Source organism: Gossypium hirsutum, chromosome A09, assembly GCF_007990345.1.
Source record: "Gossypium hirsutum isolate 1008001.06 chromosome A09, Gossypium_hirsutum_v2.1, whole genome shotgun sequence".
Classification (NCBI taxonomy): Eukaryota; Viridiplantae; Streptophyta; class Magnoliopsida; order Malvales; family Malvaceae; genus Gossypium; species Gossypium hirsutum.
This window is the reverse complement of record NC_053432.1, coordinates 55,861,889-55,881,599: the sequence shown is the minus strand read 5'-3', so window position 1 is coordinate 55,881,599 and position 19,711 is coordinate 55,861,889. Positions and strand designations below refer to the sequence as shown.

Below are 19,711 nucleotides of genomic sequence, written 5' to 3'. Positions count from 1 at the left end.
ATATGGTAGGTAAAAATAATTAGAATACTGCATGAATGACAAGGATACCACCTGAATATACAAACATGTTATTAATATGTTAAAATCTATATAAAACATCTTAAATACGATTATGAGTTATGACAATGTAGCAAAAACCTATACAAGGATTAGGATTATTAAGAAGAAACTGGGAAGAAAACATCAGCGGCAGCCAAAAGCTGCAAGGCCGCAATTCCTTAAACTTTCCTGATGAATTGCTGTTGAAGTTTCGAATACTCTCATCCGGAAGAGGTGGCAGGGTTGGAGATTGAGGGGAGAAAAGGAGAGGAAGGTGGGCGGTGAAATCGGGGTTAAGCTGCATGGATAAGATAGTGGAGGCTTGGACCATATGTCTTGGCACCAACAAGGGCTTGCATGGTGGGAACACAAGGCCTAGCGTTAAAAGCGTGAGATGGAATGAGCGTAAATTTGATGGTTTCCAAGATTAATTTTTAGGTTAAAAGTTCATAAACTTTTTCATGAAAAATTTGAAATAAAATAGTCATTTTGAAATTTAAGTTTAAAATTAACAGAATTTCATCTAAGAAAAACAATACTATGTAAGAAAAAGTTGATAGATGGTAAAATTTATACAATTTAAAAATTTATACAAAAAAAAAACATCCAATAAATTATGTATATTAAATTTTGAGTAAATTAAAAAGATCTATTTAATATGGAAAACTTTTAAGCTTTAAAAACATATTAAGACTATTATGGATGGATATAATAAAAAAATATCAAAATGATTCAAAAATTTATACAATTGTATTAATAAATTCAACAATTGAATTATTAAAATGTTAATAGTACAAAAAAATTATTTAAGTAAAATTAAATTAATTTTATGGTAGTATAAGCGAATCATTCTCCTAAAATAATATATTGATTTTAATTATGATTAATATATCCTTTTCAATATTTGTAATATTAGAGTTCAATTTCAACCTATATATATATATATAAAAGAGAACTTAGATGCATGTTCATGTTTCATTAGAAAGAACTGCAAATTTGTGCAACCATCTTAGTGGCTGGTAAAACACAACAAGAAAAGATTAGATCTAGCAACATGATTACACGATATCAAATAAGTAAATAGAACATGATTATAACAAGAGAAAATACACAAATGCAGTACGAATACAGTAATTGCCAAGTCTAGCAATTATACTATATAGACTAATATTTTTCCTATTCATCAGACAATAACTCGTTCGCCATACCTTGAAATCTTTCCGACTGGCCTTGTGAGAAATATTGTATAACTAGTTATCCCCGGATCTCAGAACCCGTAAAATGGAAATGAACAAATTCAGGATGTCCAAATAAAGAGTGGCGGAGGCCAATATGTAATCATCATATGTGAAGCGTTTGATCAGGTTGTCGGTGTCATATACTATGTACCCACAGAAAATCAACGCACTAATTCCACCATATACAGCAGTAGATGTTGGGCCGAGCGGGAAGAACATCTGCATAATAACAGAACACATATACTAAGTCTGATAAATCCTATATACAAGTAGGTGGAGGCATGAGTAATCATATAGCGTTAACTGCAACATTTCACCTGGATTAGACCAGTTAAGATGAGGATAATAAGGCTGGTGAACAAAATCGGTCCGAGATAGCTGAAGTCCTTGCCCTTCTTCGATGCCCAGAAACTGTAGCCAGTAAGAGATGCAACCACAGCAGCTGTCAAAATTAGCGCTTCAAGCACGATTCTTCCTGAAAGTACATAAAAGTGGATGGTTAGCATAATTCTCGATTTATAACCAGACCGAGGATGTTTAACGACAAGCACCAAGATACTAACCATCAGTATTTGCACAGCTCACACCAAGTGTGAGACTCAATGACACGGTGAAGAGGCCGAGGATAACCAAGTTCACAGGGTGCTTTTGGTGATAGACGTGCAAGGGCCATAACACTGCATGGATTAGGTTTTAAAATTAAGATTAATCAGAGAAATGTGACACAACGGATCAAACAGAATTCCGTAAAATCTTCAGTGAAGGCTTAGTTTTTTCCAAATTTTTCCATGTATCTGCAAGTTCCTTAGAAGGTCAAATCCCCACATCCATGTTTGAATATTGTGTTGGACATGAGTACTTCAAGCAAAATATAAAGTCAGATCAACATGGGTTTAAGATAACTAAGATTTCATTTGCTACAAGAGTTAGAGGCCAATGTTACCACTTTTATCAGAAAGAAAAAGAGGCCGTTGAAGAAGGTATTCAGTACCAAATCTGAAGGTTAGTTTATGAAATTATTAGACGAACTAAGAACTTCCAATGTAACCAAACAAAGAGAAAGGCAAACTAGTGTACATTATGGGACAATTCAGAAGGCAACAAGGAGAGCATAATAGTCTTATGCCATTAATATATATTATTGATACCAACTGCAACCAGTTAATTGGTTCACACAAAGGTAAGATTATCATAGGAATGCAACAAAGTAAGAAAAACTAAGACAAAAGGATATTCATTAACTTTCCATATTTACTTTAATTTCAAAATATTAATTCAATAAATCTCTTTATCCTATTCTGACATACAAAATATAAAAAAACGAACATAAAGATCTCCAGTATTAGTTAAGGGACAGCACATACTGTCATATTAAAAACCTAATGTGACATAACTGGCGCAAAATGAGATTCTAAACCCATAAATTCCCCATGAAAAGAATCAGAATAAAGGCAAGAGCAATTAGAAAAGATATATGGAGAATATTGCAGAACACCATCCTTGTTTAGGGAACAAAGCTTCTGTCAAATCCTTTACTCAATCCTTTGAATTATTTTCTAAACAAAATGAGGCAGCTAAAAGTTCTAAATTCATAAATTCCACATGAAATGAATCCGAATAAAGCCAAGAACAGATAGAATCTATATATATACACAACAATAGAATACTGATCTTGTTTGGGAACAATATGTTTGTCAAATCCTTCACTCAGTCATATACTTCAGAATATTGTTTAAACACCAAACCCCTCACACTTGACTCAATTTTCGTTCTAAGTTTCTCATATTTTTAGGCTAGGCGTCATATGTTTCAATTATGATTAAAATATGCTGTTAGTCCCTGTACTTCTATAGTATTTGAAATCTAGTCTCTGTACTTTATAAGTTAAAAATTATATCCTCTTTCTTTTTCAATTTGAAAATCCGAGTCCAATAATTTACGCGGTTAATAGTTTCTATAAAAAATTTGTCAACTTAGCATATTCATTTCCATCCTAACAAGTCATATGGCAGCCAAATTCTTTTTCAATTTGAAAATCCGAGTCCAATAATTTACGCGGTTAATAGTTTCTATAAAAAAATTGCCAACTTAGCATATTCATTTCCATCATAACAAGTCATATGGCAGCCAAATTGGCAAATTTAGACAAAAAAAAAAACTAATAATATTATGATTGAACTAGAAACCTAAAGGACTAATGGATATTTTAACCTTCAATTATATTCTACAACTTCAGTAGCCAAATATTTTGTTCATCCAAACAAAGATGACTTCATAAAAGAATTACGTTGAAAATTCAAGTCTAAGATACGATTTATTAACAAATCTAACCTTAATCTAACACTTGCAGAGATTAAATTCATAATAAACAATGAAAATGCCCTAATTAACAGCAATATAACATATATATATATATACACTATTCAAAAGAGACCTAAAAATATTTGCTGCACAATTTAAAATTCAGCAGGATTAAAGCGCATAAAGAAAGAATCAAACTTGAACAAAAAAAAATTAGAAAAAAAAAGGTGAGGACTTTACAGACGAAGGGGATTAAACAGAGGAAGAGCAAGAGGCCAGAATTTCCACGAAGGAGCTCGTTGACCGGAGCAGAAAGAACCACGAAGGCGGAGACCACGGTGGTTAGAACCAGCTGCGCCGCCAAGATGCCGTACACCTTGCGGATAAAACCCCACCGGAGTTGGTTCTCGCCGTAGCTGAGTCCCGGGTACAAAGTCTCCCCTGATTCTAAATCTATCTCATCCGCCTTGTTGGCACTCGAGTGGCTTACGCGATCGTATCCAAACATTTTTTTTCTCTCTCTTCGAATTTTTCTTTCTCGTTGTATGTTTTCCCGGAAAATGAGAGCTGTAGAAAGAAACTGTGGGAAAACTATCGGGGGATTTAATTATATAGTATAAGGTAGCCAATCAAGATAGTTGGTACAGTGGGGACCACAGGTTGACTTCTAATTTAATTAAAATTCCGAATTAGATGAAATTAACAAAATTCATTCATCTTAAATTTATATAATTCGAATTTATCCAAATTGAATTATTAGTTTATTTAATAATTTTTTTTAGTTAAACATAATTATAAATATATTTTCTATCAAGGAAAAATAAATTTTTAATATAAGATAAAAGGGATTTTTTTTCTTCCATCTAAAACAAATAAATTTATTATTATTCGAGTTTGATATCAACTATGAACTTTTCAATTAACTTGATTAGGAATTTATAATTTTTTTTATTTTTAATTTAATCTTGTTTTGTTTGTAATTATCGTTAAAAGAAAAAGAATCTTGTTTGTTATGCTTTAGCCTTAGTTCTAAATTTCTATGCGTTAATTGACTTATTTCTTGATGTTTAGGGGCAATCACCAACCCTAAAAATGGATAGTAAAATGGACATAAAATAAACCAAAATGAAAAATATAGAAAGAAAGAAAATAGAATTATTTAAATGACTAATAATTCTATTTTAATTTTAAATGACATATTTAAAGAGTTGACTCAAATGTTGACTTGTAAAATTTTCATGAAAAGTGTTTACCCTGAACCAACTCGAATTGTCATTTTATTATTAAAGAAAAATACAAGGTACAGCTCTTCATTTTCCCTGAAAAGTACCCATGGCCGATACCCGTATCGGGCACATTCGTACATGGCTGATCCTATCCAACAATCACCTCCGAGTTTTGAGTAACATGAGATAAATGAATAAGTAGAAATGATTTGCTTAATTTGTTTCTAGGACCTCACTTAAACATGATTCAACCAGATGAGTATTCCTTTGGCAAAACTTGGTAACAATAGAATGGCATATGCTTGTTTTAAGTGCATAACCTAATCTAAACATAAAATCTAGAACAAGTAAAGAATCATCCAACCTATCACTTTCCGAGACAGATTGAACCAGTTTCTCGAAAGTCTTCTTTTGCGGTTTGAGTTGATTCTCCAGCATCTTTTTGAACCGTTCCATTCCTTCTGCAACATGTCCTCGCTTGCATAATCCAAAAATTAAGTGATTGCGAGTACAATCTTTCGGTTCTAGACCTTGACTCTGCATGTCATTTAACAAACTTTCAGCTTCTTCGATATGACCGGCTTGACATAGGCATTTTATAATAGGGGTATATGATGAAGCAGATGGCTGTAAACCCTGTGCTAAGAGTTCATGAAGCAGATTTAGACTCTCAACGACTTTTCCTTCCATGCAAAAGCCCCGGATCAGATTGTTGAACGTGATCAAATCACGAACAACGCCCTTTCGAGGCATTTCTTCAAATAAACGATAAGCTTCATCCGTCTTCCCATGTGAACATAACCCTGCTATCATGGTATTGTAACTTACTGTCATTTCACCATAACCTTTTTCGAGCATCTCCTTATATAGTCTCTCAGCCTCTTTGAGGTTATGGACCTTATAAAGACCATAAAGCAGTGCATTATAAGTGTATTCATTTGGAACCATTCCCTTGTTAATCATCTCAAACCAAAGCTTTCTGGCTTCCCTGATGTCCCCAATCTTACATAGCCCATGAATTATTGTTGTATACATGACCCTATCCGGAGAATACCCTCTATCCTTGAGATCGTTGAAAATCTGGAAACCTTCCAACCACTTTCTGTTCTTACAAAGCCCATTGATGACTTCCTGATATGTATAGATATTGGGAGCACGATCTGTAGCAATCATTGTGTGAAGAAGTTGAGATACTCTACCATAATCCTTCATCTTACAGAAAGCCGCAATCAATTTGTGAAAAGCAACCGTATCCGGCACCAACCCATCAGCCAAATTTTGCTGAAGAATTTTGTAACCTTTTGAAGCTTTCCCATCGATACAAAAGGCTTGAACCAAACACCCAAGGGTCCCAACATCAATATTGACCCCAATACCGGATTCTACCATATCCTGATACAATTTCCACATAAGATCATTCCTACCAACCTTAAGACAAGCCGATAATGCTAAATTCCAGGTCTCTATTGATGGACGATGACCGATCTCACTCAAGATTGAGAACACATCAACAGCTTCTTCAACCGATTCATTTTCACAAAGGCATCTTAAGTAACGCTCTAAAGAACCTGGCTTGGGCTCAAAACCGGTCTGTTGGAGAAAATTTCTTGCTGCTTTGGAAGCCTTAGCCTCCACAAGCTTATCAAAGAGCATATTACACGAATCAAAGTCTGGCGAAAATTCGTATTCAGACCGCAGCCAATGAAAGAAACGCAGAGAGAAAAACACATTATCTTGATGTCTCAAAAGCTCTCGGAAAAACCAGGGTTCCGAAAAATTAAAAGAGGGGAAATGTGAAACCAGTGTTTCCTCCCATCTAGAAACTGTTCTAGTAATCTTGCAAACTTGTTTGACAATGTCTAAATTAGATTGCTTTACAGAATCATTCAACTTTTCTTCACATGGTTTTTGATTCTCTACAAATTCCTTAACGATAAAACTAGTTTCCTTGGATTCTATAGTGAGATTTCTGATTTGGGTATTAGGGTTTGGACCAGTTCTAGGGTTTAGCCTAAGGAAATTTACGATAAATGATGAAGCTTTAGCCATGGAGTACCAGCTTTTTGATCTGATTTCATCAATGGGTAGTTTTGATTTAAGCAAAAGATAGAGGATTTAAGGTCAAAAACTGAAAATAAAATGGATTAAAACTTACTGAGAAATGCGATTTCGAATTCCTTGGAAGATGAAATGGAAGCCCCAATTGATTTACTTTATGAAGATTGAGATTGCTAAGAATTTCAGATGGGAGAATTTACTTTACGGGCAAAGGGTTTTAGGGGAATAATTTGTCTCGTTGGAAAAAAGTAATTTACAACATAGCCCCTGAGCTATTTTTGGGTAAACTACACAGCAGATAACCTTAAAATAAAGTTATTTTATTTTGGCCACTTTAAATAAGATAATTACATAAAAATTTTCATTAACCCACTAATAAATTGGTGACATGACATTTTTTTTTGCCTAAAGCAAGAGAGCTCTCTAACTAATCCAAAAACACATATTTATTTATTTATTTGTTGTCGTTCTCCTATGCCTAACTTTCCATAGCTAAGAACTTTCCTAATCTTTTGGAGTTCTATATGAATCTAAATCGACCACCGCCATCATCATCATCATCATTGGAATCTTAAAAGGAAAAAGTGAAAGAAAGTTATAAAATTCGACAAAAATGGCCATCATCGAAATCCAAAATCAGTAGCGAAAGGAAGAAATCCAAAGAAGAGCTTGAAAAAGGTGGCAGCAAACTATAAACTTAAACAAAAGTGACTACCGTTGTTATCGGAACCCGAGAAGGAGATCAATAAACCCGAAGAAGAAGAGCTTGAAAAGGTAACAAAAATGTATAAACTTAAACAAAAGAGACTATTGTCTTCATCAGAACTTGAAAAGGAGATTGGTAAACCTGAAGAAGAGCCTGAAAATGTGACAGAAAGGTACATTCTTAAACAAAAATGGCTATCGTCTTCATCAGAACCCGAAAAGGAGATTGGTAAACGTGAAGAAGAAGAGCTTGAAAAGTTAACAAAATAGTATAAACTTAAATGAAAGCGACTATCGTCTTTATTGAAACCCGAAAAGAAGACCGATAAACCCAAAGAAGAGCTTTAAAAGGTGACAGAAAACTATAAAATTAAACGAAAATGACCATCATCTTCATTGAAACCCGAAAAGGAGATTGATAAACCCGAAGAAGAGCTTGAAAATGTGACAAAAAGCTATTATCTTCTATGGGAAAATCTATTAGGAGTTTACAATACCGGTATAAATGAAGTTGGGAGACAAGTGTTGAATTTTAGTTGTTTTTCAAAATGTTCATATGATACCAATCAACAGAGATTATGAAACAAGCAATAAAAATGAATGAAAAATAATATTTTAGACTAATTATAGAGATGTCTTTAACTTTAATCAAAATTAAAAAAAATGTCACGTCAGCAATCTATTAGTAGATTAACGGAATTTTTAACTGTAGTAATCGATTCGAGTAATTATCTTAGACTAATTAAATTGATAAAAAAAATTAGTGTGACTAAATTAGAAAAAACATTACTTTAAGGTAGTTTATTCTTTATTTTTCTTTCATATTAATGCTTAAACTATTATTTTGTATCGGTTAACCTCGGAAAATATCAAACAATAAAAACATAAAAGGTGGTATCGTCAACCTCGATATTTTATAAGATAACTTGAGATAAAATGCTTATTTAAATATTGAAATATATAAAAAATAGAAAAAATAAAATAAATATAATTCTAGGGCTGAATTTAAAATATGAATAAAGTCTGTAAGTGTTTTATTTTTTACAGTTTGTAATGCTAAACACAAATTTACAGGATCTGATAGGATGATGATTAGAAATTATTTTCAAATCAGAAATGGATGGAGACTGTAAAATATATACTTCAGGGGCGTTGTGAGAAAAATTACAATGAATTATAAATTTTTTAGGTTATATTATAATGTATTTTACAAAATTTTAAGGGTTTAGATAATGATTTTACCATTTTTGGGAGGAAAAAAAGTAAACAACTTTTATAGTTACTCTAAAATAAGATTTGTCTTATTATGGTCATTTTAAAATTATTTTCTCAATTTAGTCTTCTTCTTTTTTTTGTGATAATGAAAATTAAAACAAATACAGATTACAAAAGATAGTTCGCTCCCTCTAGTGGGGATACATCATAAATTCATATTTCATGGCTTCCCCCATGTGCCAGCTTGACTAGCCTATCAGTCTCTTGATTGTCCCCTTCAGAAATATACGAAATACTCCAATGATCAAACTGTGATAATAACTGAAAAACCTTCCTTATCAAGGTCGAGTTAGGTCCCCCCTATGACTTTTCTGAATAACATTAGCAGCCTCAAGGCTATTGGTCTGGATTCTCACATGACCATAACCCCCATCAATTAAAATGCTTAAACTATCCAAGATGTCCCAAAGTTCAGCATCAAACACTATGCAACTATCCAATAATCTATTAAAACCAATAATCCACTCTCGATTACGATTTCTTACAATACCCCCGATAGCTAAAAAATACATTAATCCATTAACGGATTGCTGATATGGCATGTTAGCCCATTGAGTGACTAACATGTGACATTTTCTTTTTAGACCTTTAAATAAAACTAAGGGTCTCTTTATAATTTGTCCAGAACACTTTGTTTTTATTTTTTCTTGTTCTTTCTATTCTCTGCTTCTTTTTCTTGTTTCGGTTTTTAAGATGACAAATGAGCCTTTTTTCATCGATTGACTTCATTATTTTTTCATTCTTCCTTTTAATCATGTCTTTCACTATTTTCTCAATAATGGATGTATGGCAACTATTTTTCATGTCAAAACCTACTCTCCACACGTGAATAGCAACATGAAATTAAAGTTTTGATAATCTCAACTTTAACTAAAAACCCTTGTACAAATCAAACCTAGAGATCAAATTCACAATATTTGAAGCTATCTTGTTGAATTTCCATTTATGAGGAATCAAGAAAGTGTACTAAAACTGTAGCACCCCAAACCCGGCCCAAACGTTAAGGTCGAATCCGACGTGCCACATTGAAGTCAAAAACCCGTGTTCCCTTTTTAGTGTTTTAAAAAGCCGACTTTTGTCAAACTAACCAAGTGAATGGAAGCTGGGCACCAGGTAGGCATCCATAACAGAGGAGGTGAGCCATGAAGGCTGCTTAAGTACCAAGCTCTCCGAATGGATCCAATCCTAGACATGCCCACATCCATTGCCACACTTGGTTATAACAAGTTGAAATTTCTTTGAGTGATTATCTTTGGTAAATCGAATATTCGTGACGTCGTGTTATTTAAAAAAAACAAGTATCGTTTTGAAATCACGCCCTAAGTCTAGCCCATTTGAATTAGTATCCATCAATTTAAAGTTATTTAAAATAATATAATCCCAGAAAATCAAAGAAGAAAATAAAGTTAAAATGGCCTTATTACAACCCAAAAATTAAATAGTAATTAAAAATAACTTAAGAAAACCAGTCTCTTTTTCAAACCCAAAAGTATTCACCATGGCCACTCTGAATCCCCTCCGGCTCCAAGTCACCCACATCAAGGTTCACCTGCAAGGTTAAAGAAGGGGTGAGTTTGGGGAAACTCAGCGTGTAAGGAAAACCCATTCAAAGCCCAAGTCAGCTCAAGCTCATTGGGCCTAAGCCCATTCAGGTAACAGTGGTACTGGGCCAGAGCCCTTTTCAGATTACAATAAACTGGGCCTTAGCCCCTTATTCAGATAACAGTATGGCCCATAGGCCCATTTCAAAATAAATGCAACATCAGTAAACATATGCAAGCCCATTTTGGGAGACTACTCAACCCACCAGCCACTACACTCCACCCGTACTAGCCATACACTCCTTGTGGGGAATAGCTCAACCCACCCAGCCCAACACTCTACAGTTGCAGCCTTGCTGCTCAGTTAACAGTAAATTGAGGCAAAGCCTCCAGTACGTGGACAAGCCACTTTTAGTACTTCCTCCGTCAATATCCCAGTCCCATGCATCAGATAATAACAACATGGCATGCAGTAAATAACAACAGTCAAACATGCATTTAGGTCAATTTAACCCTAGGGGTATTTTGGTAATTTATCTCCTAGGGGTAAAACTATAAATTTTCCACTTTTAAAGGTATTTCAGTAATTTATCTATTTTAGGGTTTTTCATGCATATTCCTACCTTTCACGTACTAACGGAATCACTACCGAGGGTTCTTACCGAATTGGGCCCGTTGGCCCATCATTCCAATTTTAGCCCATTAAGCCCAAAAATATCGAGGGCACAGAAATCATGCACTTTGCAGTCCAAACATTGCAACTTACCAAAAACATTAATCGATTTACCTCACGAGCATTCGCACACTCACAAATCTACAAAATACCGGTTTTCGGCATTTTGGCTTTTCGACTTTTGCCGATCTAGACTAAGAAAGAGGGTGTTAGTTACACAACTATTTGCGATGATATGCTGACGAGATCCACACACGAACCGCCTACAATTGGATTACTAACACGTTAATCTAACTATTCAAATACAAACTACGTATTAACCCCTTACAATATTCGACCAACCACACCTACAGGTCATAGTAAGCTTATAAGAAATCAATAAGCAACTCATTAACAAATTTTTGTCAATGTTTACCACATAATCATAATTTCACTGCAAGCTGTCTTCCTGAACAACAATCACTAAATCATTTATAACTGGATCTACGAAACTCCAAATCAAGTGCCGTTAATTTTCCCTGCAAATAGACTCATATATCTTCTATCCATAAAATTTTCAGAATTTTTGGTTTATCCAATCAATACCAGATTTTTCTCAAAGTTTCCCATGTTTCACTGTTTGACTAATCTGACCACTCTTCATTACGAACCAAATTTCTCATTGTACAGAATTCAAAATATGTTCTTGTTTATTTCATTTGAAACTAGACTCATTAATCTTTAATTACATAATTTATGCAGCTTCTAACTCATCTCCCACAATTTATGGTGATTTTCCAAAGTAACGTTACTGCTGCTGTCCCAAGCAGATTTATTACCAAATCACTCTTTCACACCTAACTTGCATGCTTGTTATTTAAACATGAATATCACCAATCAATCATCACATATCTATGATTTTACTTAAGTATAATCTCCATTTCATCATTTTAAAGCACAACATGTTAGCCGATTTTTCCCCTTAGCATCTAAGGCACATGCATGCTCATTTGTTTGGCTCAACTTCACCTATCTTCCATTTTTCATCAAAAGAACATGAAACAACAACCATTTCCTTCATTTTAATTCATGACTAAATGCTCACAACACAACTAAAAACCAAAATATGCTTCAAGAGTTAAGGTAGAATCAAGAAGAACTCATGAACATCAAGATAGAAGCAAACTACCATGAACTTACCTTCAATTTCCTTCCCCAAGTGACCGAACATTCAAGAGATTTCTCCTATCCTTTCTCTTCTCTAACTTTCGGCTATGATGAACAAAGATGGACCAAACTTTGTTCTTTTCACCCCTTTTTTTTTTAATAAAATTTCATATTTCATCCTTTTAATTCTTTAATACAAAAGACATGAAATGCCATCATGGAACATTTACCTAAACCATTATCATGGAACATTTACCTAACCCATTATCATGGAATATTTACCTAATCCATTATCATGGAACATTTACCTAACCCATTATCAATTTGTACCATGAATTATGGATATCAAGTGCTCATATTGTCTACAACAACATGATGGCTAGCCACTTCATGTAAATGGGAGGTTTGTCATGCAAATCCTCCTATTTTGCACTCCTATTTATTTGGCCACTTCAATTTAGCCTATAGCATTTTTAAATATTTTCACATAGGTCCTATTTCATAATTTCACCCCATTTTTCTTATGGAACAAAAATTAACTAAAATTGTCGGGTTCTATCTTAAGCTTGGGCCTTCTAGAGGCCCACTAACATAATTAAACCTATGCCAACATTCACAGAATTCCCGAAAATTGGGGCGTTACAAAAACATTCACAATATCACAAATTCCTATTATAAGTTTAACATACCTCTCATCTTCAACCATAACTTTATATAAATTACCCAATGCTTGCTTTTTCATCTCTTTATCCCCAACTTTCATTCTTATTAATAAATCCTTTATGTAAAACTTCATATCATCTTTAAAAGCACTAAGACCAGGCCTAGAAACAACAATGGCGAAACAATGGGTTAAAATCCTAGCACCGTAAAACCCAAAGAAAATGAGAAAAGAGAAAGAACAAAAAAAAGTGTTTTAGACTAATTATAGAGAAATTTTTAGGCTTAATCAGAAGTAAAAAAATGTCACCTATCGCCACTTAATGGGTTAATGTGCCATATCAACACTCCGTAAGTGAATTAACCCAATTTTTAATGGTAATAGTTAATTCAAATAATTATCTTAAATAGGGCGACTAAATTAAGAAAAAAATTAGAATGACCAAAATCGAACAAACTCTAATTTAAAGTAATTGTGATTGTAGTTTATCCTCATCTTTCATGCAACCACCACAGGAAATAGCATTTTTAGTGGAGAAAAAAATTAGTCACTAAAATTATAAAAACTAGTCACTATAATTTATAGCGACTAAATCTAAAGTCAATCACTTGTCGTCACAAGTACCTCTGTCACTATTGTATTTGTGACCATTGTTATAAATGGTGGATCATATTTTTGTAACTAAAATTTAAGCATTTGTGATACGGAAATGGTCACAAATATTTAAGTTTTCGCAACCAAATTGTTGACACTAAAATTATAAATAATTGTAACAGTAATAAATGGTCAACTTTTTACCAAATTTTCAACACAAAAATTGTAAACAATTGTTCCAAAATTAAATAGTCACAATTATTTAATTTTTTGTAACCAATTTTTTTGCACTAAAATCTTATAACTCTTTTTATAATAAAAATATCTTTTACCCTGAAATTAAATTTCTAACAAAAAATAGTCAAAATAACTAATTTCGAAACCTTTTTTGAGATCGACTTTTTATTTAAAAAAACAAAAATGAAGATGGAGTCGCCACCAATCCTTTTTATTTAAGTGTGATTGGATCACCTCAAAACTCATTTTAATAAAATGTTAGACTTATTAAAATGATACTTTTTGGTCTACAAAATCCAAGAAATGAGTTCAAGAGTTGGTTATGCACGAGGAAGAATTAGCACCCTCTTAACGCCCAAAATTGGTACCTAGTAGATTACTTGACGTCTTAGTATCGAGAATTGAAAATTTTAAGAGAATTGATGTCTTAGTACATTACTCGTGTTTCTGGGTGGTCTACCTCTAGCTGCAGTGTTACTCGGCCTCGTATTCTGCACTATATCTTGCTCAGCCAACTCAGGACATTAACGGATGAAATGATCTAATGATCTACATTTGAAACAAGTCCGATCATTCAATCTACAATTGCCAGTATGTCGTTTACCGCAATGTTTGCACTCAGGTTGATTTGGTCTGGCATTTCCAACACTTAGAATAACCCGCAGTAGCCTTTGAACGGCTAAAATAATCTCGGAACCTCTTTCATGCTGACTGATATGACTTACTCAATGATCTTTTTCGGAAATCTTTAGCTTCAAAGTCAGCTTTCTTTTTTTCTTTCCCGAGTTCTTCAGCTTTGCATGCTTGCTCAACAAGTAGCAGCACTACAGCAAAATAGATTTTTAGCGGCGTTTTTTTGGGCCTATAGTGGCGCTTATTAGCGCCGCTAAAACAATAAAAGCACTACAAAAAATGTCGTTATAGATAACATCGCTAAATACATAATTTTTAACGGCACTTTCTCCTCAAACGCTACTAAATACATGACCTTTAGCGATGCTTCCCCAAAAACGCCACTAAAGACCATATCAAATTCAACTTCCTTTTTAATCATCTCATTTACATTCTTACCTTAAACGATCATTCAAAATTTAAATGACCTAACAATGGACATATTTTAAATTGTTTTTGAGTTCAAAAACATTAACAAGATAACTTTTCATAATGCTTGATCAAAATGTTAACATAATCATCTTTAAAAACCCAATCTAATGACTACAATACACTTTCTTCTAAAAAGTAAAATCTTTGAAACTTCTGCCGAATAAACAACAGGATGTTCACTATAAGAAACTTCAACTACAAGCATACTACAATTACTTGTCAGTTTAATTCTAGCAGAGCTTCTTGATTGACTTGCTCCAGACCTGCACAAGTCCTTGTCAGTTGAAGCTGCTGCACCCATGATCATACCTAAAATTGCAAAAACATAGAATCAATGAACTCATATAGAGTATAACAAATCATCTGTGAGCTTTGAAGTTCTTAAAATGCTAAACAAAGAACATTTAAACACTTCAATTTACAACATTTAAATACTTCAATTTACAACATTTAAACACTTCAATTTACAGCATATAAACACTTCAATTTACAGCATTTAAACAGCAGCAACCATCAATTAAATAAGAGGAATTTTAAACATTTAATAGGCATTTCCATCATAATCGACAGCAAATTATCCACCATTTAATTAGCTTAGTTTCAGCACTAATTCGGTAATGAGCAACATATACAGCAGCATTCAATCCACCATACAAAGATATTTCAAACATCAATTTACTCACTTTCGGACCTCATTAACAGTTGCAATTTAACTGATTTCTTTCATACAATTCTTCCAACTCGAAACAGCAAGATTAAACCACCAAGGATTGAGCATTTTATGTGACAAAGACCAAGAAAAGCTCACCAATAGATCTGTTCAAAGTGTCGAGATCCTCATACTAGCATTTTTATGTGACAAAGACCAAGAAAGGTTTGAAACACTAGTACCGGATTACTAATTAAAAACTACTTTGTAGTGCAAATAATAGCAAACAATTGTGTAACCATGATAGATTTGCATTCACCAATATAAAGTTGGTAAAACCAAGATCATTGCATCAGTATCTTGATAACATATAAAACAAGTAATTAATCAAAGTTGAGATACCTTCATTAGTGATGCACTAGTAGGTTAATTAGAGCCTGAAATTGCTTCATTAAAAAATTATAAAATATACTTCAAACATTTTACTTTAGAAATTGAGGGTAGTAAGCAGTTTATTAAAAAAATTTAAAAAAAGTTATATAAGATTTTTATTATAAAATATTTAATAAAAAAGGTAAAATTACAAATAATTATAATTAAAATCAAATAAATATAATGAAACTTAATCAAACCAAGAGATATTGATTCATTGAAATTATCAAAACCTAAATAGTTTTTGTTTTTAATTTACGACAACATTAAACTGATTATTTTACAGCAAGTAAGATACTGGTAATTGATTATGTTGACTAAATGCCATTTGAAACATGAGTATGATGACACAGTAGCAGAGATATGAATATAAACATGCAAACAGATGCATGTAAGCCTGCAAACAAACACATCAAGAACATGCACATGTCCATTAAACCTTTTTCTCCATCACACGGCTCAACCCAATTTCCAGAGATTTTTCTAGCTGCTGTAGTTCTTCAATATTTAATCCATGGAGTTCCTCACCTTTCATTTGCCTGTTTCAAGGAAAAATCCATGGATGAAAAAGTCAATATCATTTTTAAGTAGATAGAATTTAATGGTGAAGATACAATAATCATATTCAAAGGCCTGTATTATCTTATACAAATATTTAGTTTTAATGGATATATTTAATCCTTTTTAAATATTTTCATATATTCGAAAAAAACCATACACTGATGCCTTCATACCTAAATATGTATGCATATGTATTGAATACAACGAATAAAAATAAAAAAAAAATAATGTGAAACAAGAGGCTCACCAGTGAGACTTACACATTTACTGCTCTATAAAATAATCCAAATTTTCATTCATCCCCAAGTAATTTTCCAGCCGACTGATTACATATTAATGTAAGAACTAAAAGTAAAGAAATATGTCTACATATATACAAGAAGAAATAAAAAGCCATTAACCTGCAGCCCAAGACAAGGTTGTTCCAGCTTCTCAAGGTTCTTTGAGTGCAAATGGTGCCTTTTTAGTATATCCTTCATGCTTCAAGTCAAAATATTAAACCATCAGTTTTTATTTTTATTTTTTTTCTCAACCTATAAAAATGGTTTCAATTCAAATATGATATCCTAAAACTTTTTTATGATAACAATTGTATATAGTTTTAAAATATCAATTTTCAAATAGAATGTCAAGCTTTTTGCCCGCTAGCTGCAATTATTATCTAAGTTAATGTAATTTGAGTAGGAGTATTGGATATAAATATATATTTTAAGATTTATATAATATCTAAATCATCCTTGTTTTACATTATTTGAACATGATGTGTAAATAGTATTATCTTTCAAAAATAGATTTTTTTCTAAAAATCCCACTAATAGCTATATTAGCAGATATCATAAGCATAAATACATACCTACATGCATATATATACACACATATAGTTAGATGAGTGCCCATTCTCTCAAAACATACTAGAGTATGCTACTGCAAAGTAATTTAAGGTGAAAAACAATGTGTTTCAGTCTCTAATAGTTTCCCTGAAGAAAATCTGTAAACTGGCAAAACCAACCAAGTGACATTAAAGGGTAAAAAATGAATTAAAAACAAAACAAAGATCCTGACCTGAGACCAATACTTAAACTGTATATATATTATACATGAACTATTTCAGAATTCAACACTTCAAACAAAATATATGCAAAACTATTTCATGCATTCTCAACGAATCAACAAGCATTTAGTTCGGTTACATATTAAAATAACACGAAACTTATTAAAGATTTCTTGAGGAATAATCATGAGCACTAAAGCTTCAATAACCATTAAATAGCAAAAATGCAAAAATAAGAGAGAATTGACTCAAAAAACATACCAGTCCAGCACTCCATTCTTGCGCAAGGAGATATTTTTATTACATCAGGTGGATCAACACTGCTATTTAAACATTAAACTAGGGCCAAACATCCTGTCTTCATCTACATATGAAGTCGTAAGTCAAGTGAATATGGTCAAGCACACCATATCAAGACAAATTAAAGGAAAAACAGTTCTTAGGGGATGGTTTCTAATATTTATTAAGAAGAAACATACTATTATCCAAGAATCAAATTCAATTCCAAGAAAGAAAATATTACTTAATGTATTTCAAAGAAACCTAAGCAATTTAGCAATCCTTTCGTTAAGTTTTAACCTCCTATTAAAGTAAACCAGGTTGTAAACCAGCAGCTCTGTACCACTACTGTTTACAGAAATCAGGCAGAAGATGATAAGAACAGTGTTTAAAATATGCTATTCTAATCATCTAGGCAACGGACATGACATTGCAGTAGAAGAAAATATCCTTTAACAAATTGCAAAATGAAACTAGTCTCAAGTAGCAGGTAAAGATACTTACAGCAATTAGCTCAATTGCCACCTGAGCAAGTTCAGATTGCCACCTTCCTTGTTTAGTTTCAGGTTTCAGGCCACCTGAATCTTGAATCAGTTCTGATAGCTTCTTGCCAACCTAGAACAATGATGAGTTGAAACTAGTAGCATTAACCAGTGTATCACCATACCAAATAGATCATAACATCTTTTTTCAAGGTAAGCAACTGAAAGGGAGTGAAGCAATAAACTTTTGAATGCAAAAAAACAAAAGATAAAAAAAAAAGTATAAGTAAAACTAAAGCTAAATCAAATAGAATGCGGTAACAATCATCTTTACTTGAAGCTTGGTCAATATATATGACAATCTATTGGAAGAAGATGAAAGCTTCTTATCCATAACCAGACCAAAAGTATAAGTAAAATTGAAGCAATGATCATACGTATTCCATTCACACAAGTTTTATTACACAATTACACTATTTTCGAAATTCAAAAGTTCCTAAACTAAATTAAATGAACTAGGGAAAGAATTTTGTTGTTGTTTTTTTTTTTAACCTAGAGATTCAGGAAAGATAGAACAAAGGAAAAATTAGAAAAATTAAGACATTTCACAGGAAAACAGTTGATATTACTTTTGGCATAGAACATACAAGATAAAAAAGAAAAAAGAAACAGAAACAACTGACCGCATCACAAAGAACTGCACCAACAAATTGAAGCTATAGAAGGAAACTAGAAAACTAATATAATAAAAATAAGAAACCCAAACAAAAAAAAATAAAAAATTTCTAAGACGATTGAAAACTAATATAAGTGTTTAGGGTTTCGAGAAATCAAAGAACAGACTGAGAAATAAAATAAAATAATAGGTTGAGAGGATTTTCGGGTAAAAAATAGAAGAACAAGTTGAGAAAGGCCGAGAAAAAAAAGGAAATTGGGAAAGAAAAGGGAAACGGGGGAGAGAAATAGAGGAACAGGCTAAGAATGGCTGAGAAAGAAAATGAAATCGGGAAAGAAGAGGAAATTGGGGGGAGAGAAATAAAACAGCCTTGTTTCAATCAAAACTAAAAATTAGTGGCGATTATATCAAAACTAAAAATTAGTGGCGATTATATCAAAACGACGCCGTTTTCTTTAAAATAAATTGATTTTTTGTGGCGTTTTTATCATAAACGCCGCTAATACTTGACTTTTTTACAATTTTTATATTGAATTATTATATTTTTCATATCAATTTTAAATAAATATTTTTAAAAAAAATTTAAGTAAATTTTAAAAGAATTAGATAAAATTTGAAATTTTTATATAATTTTTTATTTAAGAAAACAAAAACAAAAACTTTCAAAATATGAAAAAAAAAACAATGTTTTTTTTAAAATTCTCTTTTGTAATTATATATTCTTTCAATATTTTAGGAAATTTAAATAACTTTTTCAAGTTACTAATTAATTTTGTATCTCTA

At 32.4% G+C, this 19,711-nt stretch overlaps 2 protein-coding genes and 1 long non-coding RNA gene across 3 annotated transcripts; all 3 read right to left on the bottom strand.

Moving 5' to 3' along the window:
• Positions 1–1,112: 1,112 nt before the first annotated feature.
• Positions 1,113–4,169, bottom strand: LOC107888909 (BI1-like protein). Its single transcript, XM_016813177.2, has 4 exons — positions 3,819–4,169; positions 1,841–1,954; positions 1,595–1,752; positions 1,113–1,496 (listed from the first exon to the last, which is right to left on the bottom strand). The coding sequence occupies exons 1-4, from the start codon at positions 4,084–4,086 to the stop codon at positions 1,290–1,292; spliced, it is 747 nt and encodes a 248-aa protein (XP_016668666.1). The 5' UTR covers positions 4,087–4,169; the 3' UTR covers positions 1,113–1,289.
• An 848-nt stretch (positions 4,170–5,017) lies between these two features.
• LOC107888908 (pentatricopeptide repeat-containing protein At5g18950-like) lies at positions 5,018–6,853 on the bottom strand. The gene has a single exon (XM_016813176.2). The coding sequence runs from the start codon at positions 6,851–6,853 to the stop codon at positions 5,018–5,020; it is 1,836 nt and encodes a 611-aa protein (XP_016668665.2).
• Positions 6,854–14,837: 7,984 nt separating this feature from the next.
• LOC107888907 (uncharacterized) lies at positions 14,838–19,310 on the bottom strand. The gene is made up of 6 exons (XR_001681574.2): positions 18,936–19,310; positions 18,275–18,385; positions 17,753–17,855; positions 16,842–16,920; positions 16,319–16,418; positions 14,838–15,107 (listed from the first exon to the last, which is right to left on the bottom strand). It is a non-coding gene; the product is annotated as an uncharacterized lncRNA (long non-coding RNA).
• Between the last annotated feature and the right edge of the window lie 401 nt (positions 19,311–19,711).